The following is a 9,174-nucleotide window of genomic DNA, read 5'->3' on the forward strand; positions in this document are numbered from 1 at the left end:
GTGACAGCTGATTGAGGTTTAAGGATAAAACTCTCTGGTCAGGGAATATTCATGAGAGTTTATCATTCTATCAGGAGATGGAGTTAGATATTTGAGACCCTTTCAGTGATATTCATTTTTATATTTGGAAGAGTGAAGGATGAGCTATATTTGGGGACACAGCAATGAATGGCCAGGCTAAGCAAGCAGACTATAGGGCTGTGAAAGTAGGTTACCAAGTGCACAAGACAACAGACTAAGGGACTTGACTTTGGCTGGACCGATCTGAGCCCACCTTCTGCAGTTCCTACACTGGTCTCAGCCTTTAGCATAGGATAGCATCAAGGCTGTGAATACAGCATTCTCTAGAGATTCCATGCTTGGCTCTTGTTTATTCGGCTGTGACTGTTAGCAAGAGTCCTTAATAAACAGACACCTCAGGAGAAGGTAACAGAAAGCAAGACTCCATGCCTGTAGGCTGTGGGAAATTGGCCTGGTTAATGAAGGGTAAACTCCTAAAGCCTCAGGGAGACTGGAAGCTCTGCAGAGGAAGAGGACTTGAATGATGACACCTACAGTAGTTCCTAAGGAGAGCCACACACCAAATTACCTGGGATGTACCACTTCCAGACTGCAGGGGATCTCACCTGCAGATGAGACTTTCACATCCCCCAAATTCCCATTTGCCATGCCATCAAATCCATGAGTGTGGTTCAGGTCCAAGCAGACAGTGCAGAAGTGCAGTTCTTTTGACTGAGGAACAATGGTGCTTGTGGAGATGCCAGTCTGTGTCTTCATGTCCACATCACCTTCATTAATAACCTAACAATAGGTCCTGGTTCCATGGATCTCTCTCTCTCTCTCTCTTGATAATTGAATGGAACTGACATGTCACTCTGTTTCAGATTCCCTCTTCCCATTGGTTCAGAGGAGAGAGAGGAAGGCCCACACCTGTTTGCCCTCAGTTTCCCTGAGGAGAAACCTGCAGGCTTTAGTTTCACTTTCTCTTTCAGCTTCCTACTGTGACTATAAAAGCACACACACACCACAGCTCACAGAGCTGTCTCCCAGCCCTTCTCTGAGAGTCCAGTTGTTGTGCAAGTCCACAAGACAGCAGAGTTAGAAGACAGGATTCTGAGGAGCCTGTCCTGGTGAGAACCCAGAGAACTGTTGCCACCTTCACAGCAACCATGGGGTAAGGATTTCCCTGCTCTGCAGTTTGAGTGAACCCAGGACACAAACATTTGCTTGTGGCCAGGTCTGACTGAGTCTGCTTCTGTCCCTTTGTTCTGTCTTCTGCCTTCTCTCTCTGCTACTGAAAAGGGAACAAGGATGCTAATTGCCCTGAGTGTCCAAGGATTCTGTATAATGGGTGTGTTGTTAGCATGGGGCTGGATGGGTGACAGCAAGCTGGCTTTAGTTTTAAAGGCTGTCTCAAGCATGAAGTTGGAAACACCTGGGGAGACTTTAGCAAGCTCATCTCACAAAGAGAGAGACAGTTACCAAGGAGAAGTTCAGCAATGGACAAGTTAACTCTCTACCAACTTAGAGCCCCCAAAGAGAGTCGCTGCTTAGAGGGTTCTCCTTCCCCTTCCCCTGACTCCACTTGATTGTCCATGGGATGGACCCAGCAGAGATAACACTTGAGATGCTGTTCACCATTTCTGTGTGAATACATATAACATATATATTCACTGCATATGAAATATATACTATTTATATTCAAGAAATACTAGGCCCCCAGTGGAGTCTTATTCATGTGAACGGCCCTGGGTTTTTACGCTTGAAATTGCTATTCAGATTAAAAGTGCCAGTCAGTGGAGGTGTTTGTACTGAATCTTTGCTACAGTGAGCTTCTGTTGACTTGGAGGATTCTTCTTCTTTATTTATACATAAGACCATCTATCGTACATGAATATGGAGGCGGCTGAGAGTTGTTGGGGAATGGTGACATGGAATACAGAGTTCACAACAGTAGGAAAATATGGAGCCAAGCTAAGTAGAGGGAAGAGGTCTGTAGGACCTGTCAGGTGATGGTTATTATCATAGAGTCAGTGACCCAGGTGCTTAAGTATTTGGTTTGCAAAGGCTTTCCTGCAGAATGAAAAAGGATGCAGATATCCAACTTCACAGGGGATCCTGAGCATCCACAGGGCTGTAAGATCCTGGCTGCTCTCTGTCCAGGTTGTCCACACAAATGTTGTTGCCCCTGTGCTGCTCAGCTTTCCTGCTTCAAGGACTTATGCACAAGTTCATGTGCCTCCCCCTCAGGACACAGGTTCTGAGCAGGATCCTTGTGAACTCCCAACTAGGCAGATCTTCCTGGACAGCTGGTGTTCAGATTTCAGGTGATTTTAGCTGCCCTGCCAATGCCTTTATTTCCCATAAGGTGTGGGCACAATCTCTAATTCACTGTGCACTGCTGTAGGCAGGGAAAGCAAAGAAAAGCAGGATTGAATCTGATGCCCTGGGCCATGAATAATCTGCATACACAAATCTCTTCATCATTTGTAAGTGCTCTGTAAAAGAAGGAATAACCATGCATTTGGTTATTTCAGAGAGAGAAAGAGACAGAGAGAAAAAGGAAGAGACTGAGACTGAGAAGACAGAAACTTCTTATGCTTTTGTTTCTTTCTAGTCTGGCTCATTAAATATTACAGGTAAAGACCTGAGTCTAGTCACAATAGGGAAACCTTCCCCGGGGCACTTTTGAAATAACCAAGTATTTGTATCCAACATCAATGAACTGGATCAGTGCCACATGATTAGAAACAGAGATAGAGACATTTCATTACAAAACAGCACTCTGGAAAATGAGAAGGGACTAGTGAGCAGAGGATAAGAGCACTGGGCTGTGGTGATATATTGTGACCCCCAATATATTGTGCATCCTAATAAACTTATCTGGGGTCAGAGGACATAACAGCCACAAGATACACATAGAGGCCAGAATATGATGGTACACATGCCTTTAATCCTATCACTTTTGAGGCAGAGATTTATCCAGATCTCTGTGAGTTCAAAGCCACACTGGAAACAGCCAGGCATGGTGACTCATGCCTTTAATACCAGGAAGTGATGGCAGAAAGAAGAAAGGTATATAAAACATGAGGACCAGGAGCTAGAGCTGGTTAAGCTTTTAGGCTTTTGAAAAGCAGTTCAGCTGAGATCTATTTGGACGAGTACTCAAGGCTTCCAGTCTGAGGAAATAAAATCAGCCGAGGATTTGGCAAGGTGAGGTGGCTGTGGCTTTTTCTGTTTCTCTGATCATTCAGGGTTCACCCCAATACCTAGCTTTAGGTTTGTTTTTATTAATAAGCACTAGAGTAGCTCTAACTTGAGGACACAAGGACAGGTCTCCTCCTAGGGCTAGATTTTCTTCAATACACTAGTAGATAATAGTTTTTTTCTATGGTGGGCCATTCTTTATAATGAACCATGTGAATGCTACCCTGCCCCATTAATACAAGTTATTATTCTATTACTTTGTATTTTTTTTGAATAATTTTAGGTTTTCTGTGTTCATTGTTTATGCACAACTTTTATGCATCCCTTGGGCAAAATGGACCCTTCTCCAACTTCCTCTCACCTTCTCTGTTGCAGTGACTGATTTCTACACATTCAACAACCTTTTGTGTGTCATTTCACACCTACATTACCATTCTTCAATGACTGATTACAGTGATAGAGACAGAGTTTCCAGTTGCCAACGGCTAAAAAAATGTGTGAGGACTAAGGCTAGAGGTGTGCCTGTCCAGGGTAGCAGAACTGGAGACAGTGGTCAAGAAGGAGGCTACATCAGCTGATGAATGTCAGTTCCAGTGCTTAGATCATTAAGGGGAAGAATGACAGTTGTCCATGTGTCATTGCAACCACCTCAGTTTCCTCACTTGTTCTCCTACTGTACTTGTCTAAGATGTACATAGTGAAAAACACGATGAAGGAGAAAGCTGGGTTTTGCACTGACTGGGAAGCTTTCCATGAATCTATACTCCTCAGAGGTAAAGGAGGAAAACACTATGCTGACCAAACATCACATCATTTCAGTCATGGTCCTTTTCCTGTTGCATGCACTACATGGTCCTCTAGTCAATAATGTTTAGGGAAGTTCTGCATTGAAAACTTGTCAAATGAAAAGGAAACGATTTGAGTTGGACAGAAGGTTTCTAGACTAAGGTGAATTTTAATTCAGGACTCAGTGTGCCAAAGCTCACAGTCACACAAAGCTTCCATGGAGTCAATGGTGGTTTTATGTTCCATTCTTACAGTACAGGAAACTGATGTTAATGCTCCACAGTAGGTGGTTTCTGAAAGGTTTATTGTGGGATTATAAGTGGGAACTTCACTGAAAGAAAGAAGACAAAGTTCCTTTTGTACAGGAGTTCTCAATTATGTGCCACCATCCATCTGGGAGACACATATCAGATATTTATATTATGATTCATAACAGTAGCAAAATTATTGTTAGGAAGTGACAATGAAATAATTTCAAGTTTGGCAGTCACCACAAGTTGCTTACCTGTTTTAAATGGCTACAGGATTAGGAAGGTTGAAACCACTATGGTCTAGTAAAATTGGGACCTGGAAGAGAGGGGTTGTCATTGGTCGCTAGTGCATTGTTCATAACATTCATGGATGGAGGCATGAGGTATGGGTGAGCATGCCTGACCAATTGACTGATCCATGAGATGTCTAGATGGCTGACTGTTTCCATTAGCCAACCCTTATTGCACAATGCTAATGTGCTCAGCTATGGGTAAGACCTAAGTGCACAGCACACCTGTATTCTACTATTCTTGGCATGGCCAGGTGAAAAGTGAAGACAGCTGGTTTAAGCACTATGGCATCTCTGGTCTCTGGCAGAGACAGTTACCAACAGGACCAAGGGCCTTTTTGCCTTCTGAGCACAGATTGGTCTCCAAGCTGCTTGTTTTTGGGTTACTACCCTGAAGCTAACTGACTAGATTCTATAGGTGGTTCTCTGAGACAGGAGTGATACATAGTTTGGAACTACTTGTACTGCTCTATAGGGAAACAAGAAAAGGCATGAAGTTGTATAAGCATCTTTAAAATAAAGGGATTCTTTGTAACCATAGGAGGGGAGAGCTAAGTTGACTTACTCTCCAGAAGTTCCCCAGATACATCATCCAAAGATAAAAGTTCTGGAGAAGAGTCATAACCCCAGTGTCACAAGGCAGAGAGCATGTCCATTTGTTCTGAATCAGCCTATGGATAACAGTTCCTTGTTTGTGTCTGAGATGAAATAGGCAGACCCCCAGTGACTTCTCCTCCACAGTCAGTGTTTACCACACAGACAGGTCCTGTCTATGTCAGCTCTGGTGGCATAAACTTGTACATATAGTCTTCAAAACATAAGGAAAAGGGAAATAGAATTTTAGAGTTCCAAGCCTCAGGTAAGGACACTGACATGTATGTTTTTGTGCCTGTATCTGTTTGTCAATGTCCAATATTGACTGAAAGGATTAACATACAACCTGAGATTGTAAGTACAGGTACATACATGCATGTACAAGAGGTCTCTGGCAGTACAAATAAATGGAGATGAGAAATTGATTCAATAATAAATCAAGAAATTCTATAGAAAAAATGGTCAGACTTTCGGGACATAAGCAAGAATGTTGTGAAATGTGTTTAGGTTTGAGTTAATTGGCATTTTTTGGGCCATATAACAAATCACCTGCTTCCTTCTCACAGAGAGAATGCTGAAGGTGATCAGGTCAAGGAGAAATTAATTGAACTGAATTGTCACTTCACATGGGTGCTGTTTTTCGAAGACCTTGACATACCTGATTTGGAAATGAGGATCTCTGAGAACCTTGAGTTCCTAGACATCAAAAACCAAGTAGGGATGCTCAACCTCAGGGCCTATGTGAGACACCTGAAAGGCCAGCATGAGGAAGCCCTGCAGAGCTCGAAAGAAGCAGAAGCCTTGATCCAGGGAGAGCAGGTGGGCAAGAGAAGCCTGGTGACCTGGAGCAACTGTGCCTGGGTACATTACCACATGGGCAGGTTGGCAGAAACCCAGACTACCTGGACAAAGTAGAGAACACATGCAAGGAATTGGGCAGTCCCTTCCGCTATAGTATGGAGTGTGCCGAGATGGAATATGAGAAAGGCTGGGCCTTGCTGAAGTGTGGAAGACAGGATTATCATCGAGCTTTCACCTGCTTTCATATGGCTCTGAGAGTGGATCCTGAAAACCCTGAATACAACCTTGGCAATGCAGTTGCAGCCTATCACATAGACTTTGATGACAAGAATATCTCTCTAGAACCCCTAAGAAAGGCTCTAAGGTTAAATCCAGAAGAACCAAATGTTAAAGTGTACCTTGCGCTGAAGCTTCAGGATATAGGATTAGCAGCTGAAGCAGAAACACACATTGAAGAAGCCCTCAGTAGCACATCCTGCCAACCCTACACATTTAGCTCTATAGCCAAGTATTACCGAAGGAAAGGCTGCATAGACAAGGCTCTCCCTCTGCTACACAGGGCCTTGCAGGCGTCACCTGCTTCTGGCTACCTGCATTACCAACTAGGGCTCTGCTACCATAGACAAGTGATGCAACTGAGGACATCCACCAATAAGCCGGCCCAAAGGCAGGTGGCACAACAGGCCATTTTTGAATTTCAAGAGACTGTGAAACTCAGGCCCAGATTTGAGATGGCTTATGTTTGCATGGCTGAAGTTCAGCAGAAATCGGCCAATATGAAGAAGCAGAGGCAAATTTCCAGAAGGCGTTGAATATGATGGAACTATACATTAATCCTGAGCGTCACAAACAGCAGGATATTCATTTACGATATGGCAATTACCAACAATTTCATGGGAAATCAGAAGACAAGGCGATTACCCAGTACTTAAAAGGTCTTAATCTGAAAGAAAAAAACTTTGTCTGGAAGAAACTACTCGAAGCTTTGGAGGAAGTGGCCAGAATATATGCTTGCCAGCCTGGTCGACTTGTGAAGAGCTATAGCTTGCTAGGCTTCATCCACAAACTGAAGGGGGACAACGAAGAGGCCATGAGGTACTATGAATTGGCTCTGAGGCTCACTGGAGGAATGAACCCTAAGTTTTAAATGCAGCTCACATCTGTGAAGTGAATGTACTCATAACTGAGGATTCCTGCCCTCTTTGCCAGTTTCTTTCTCCAAACTGTTTGTCATCCCTCATTGTGATGTCTATAGGGAACTTGTACCCCACTGCACCTGCTCACTTACTGACCAGGACTGGCCCCTGCTGATCTGCATTCCCTTGAGCTGTGGGATCCTAGGACATCTTTGCCTTATGTCTGTGTCTTGGGAATGCAAGTCTTCCATCCTCTGCCTGCCAGTGTCCTGGACAAAGAGGTCTTCTCCTAGGAAGCTTTTACTGTAGGTCAGAAGATACTCTTAGTACAGTGCAGTGTCAAAAAAAACCAAGTGAGCCAAGGGGAGAGTTTATAAGCTGAGAGGTCTCACCTTACTGCAGAATCAACACGGCTAATAAAAGTCTTAAATTTGGGGAAAGCAGAGGAAACTTGTCGGGTCCTTAATACAGAAAATGATATAAGAAGATATGTCCAGTTTTTCTGTGCTATTGATAGTGTGCTATATGTGATGTTTTCCCCTCAAATAAAATATATTCAGTAAAATTCCTTGAATCACAAAGTCTTCCCATGTAATTTGTTGATAGATTGGAAAGGATATCTATCCCTTCAGTGTCCTCAAGTAGGCTTGGGATAGCAGAATCATCTAACAGAAGTCTAGTGGCAGGCAGTTGCACATAAACCCTGCAAGGGGTCTATGTAAAGATGAAGGCTATATTTCATCCTCCTCATCATGAGATTGATAGTAAGGGTGACTGATGCAGCCTTGTTACCTGACAGCTGCTGTTTGTCATTTTGAATTATAGTGCTTGGGATGGCTTTAGGGTTCATTCACCTGATATTTGGGGAAATACCTCTGATATTTTTAATAGATGTTTCTTTGATAAGCCAAAATCAAGATTATTATATTCAAGCAAAGGAAAACTCTCAGGATTTATAATACTGCTCCCTAGTAGTCTCAATAGATGCTGAGGAAGAGCAACTGAGGGAACAAAATTTGGGGAGGAGAAGGAAAGATTAGTGGACAGCAGGAGGTCATGCAGTTTGATTCAGAAGCTGGCTTCTGGGAACTTGGCAGACTCTTCTCTTCCAGGAGAGCATTTTCACACTTGCCCAAGGGGACACACCTTTTCTATGTTTTTCAAGGGATAATATTGGGTCAGACACTGGATATTTCACACACCTGAGTGTCCTGTTGTGACTAAGCCTTATCTCCTTCACTTACCTCCATGAGAGTTGTAGTCTGAAACGTCTAAATTAGATAGCATAAATCGTTAAAATTCTCCCCTTGATTAAAGTACCCTGTGGTTCCTAGGTCCTGGGCTCAGCAAGCCCAGCATGCACCCATGTGCTCTGTGTCTGCTGACCCACACTGCCCATGCTCAGGAGCACTTCCCCATCCTCTGCATCTCCTCTCTCCTTGTTCCTGCTGTTTAGCTGTCCTGTCAGCTCTTTTGGGTTTTCTTTGCTCTTCCTTATCCCCTCTGAGTATAGTCTCCTTTGATATCCTAGTCTTCCCATTCACACTACTGCATGGATGAAACTACAGCAAGTTGAGGTGTGCCCTCCACAACTGTGCATGGAACAAGCATGGGTGACACAATACACAGACTGAGAGAATGAGAAAGCCTACGAATACATGTGACATACATTAAATTAATAAAGTTAAGGCAAATCACTGTGCATTATGTTTTTGAGTATCAAGCCACAACTAATAATGCCCCTATTATTAAATATAGATTGTATGTGCTTAGTTACCACTACTGTTCCAAATGTTCTATGGTGACCTGTAGGTCAAATGTAGGACAAATGTCTACAAATCTGACTTTCCGTGGACTGATAATGAAAACTTCATAACAAAGACATAGAAGGAGGTAGTGAATGTGGATCAGTGGCATATTTTGTGCAAAAGCTTATTATGGCCTTAGTAGAAAAGCATTGGGATCACCCACAGTCACTGTAATGCTTTCCTTCAACTATAATTTCCCCAAATGGCACAGCAATGTCTCCAGTGCATGCTAATGTGACAGAAGGACCAGAACACTGATATCAAGCTGGGGGTGGAGTGGACAGTGACTCTCAGCTATTGG

General features: G+C 43.3%; 1 protein-coding gene across 1 annotated transcript; it reads left to right on the top strand.

Annotated features, from left to right (window-relative positions):
* Nucleotides 1-1,069: 1,069 nt before the first annotated feature.
* LOC114684566 (interferon-induced protein with tetratricopeptide repeats 1-like) lies at nt 1,070-7,682 on the top strand. The gene is given in 4 exon segments (XM_028859098.2): nt 1,070-1,174; nt 5,695-6,023; nt 6,026-6,688; nt 6,691-7,682. Coding segments are annotated over 4 exon segments (1,383 nt in total). The 5' UTR covers nt 1,070-1,169; the 3' UTR covers nt 7,077-7,682.
* Nucleotides 7,683-9,174: the final 1,492 nt, after the last annotated feature.

Source organism: Peromyscus leucopus, chromosome 1 (genome assembly GCF_004664715.2).
Source record: "Peromyscus leucopus breed LL Stock chromosome 1, UCI_PerLeu_2.1, whole genome shotgun sequence".
In the NCBI taxonomy this organism is placed as follows: domain Eukaryota; kingdom Metazoa; phylum Chordata; class Mammalia; order Rodentia; family Cricetidae; genus Peromyscus; species Peromyscus leucopus.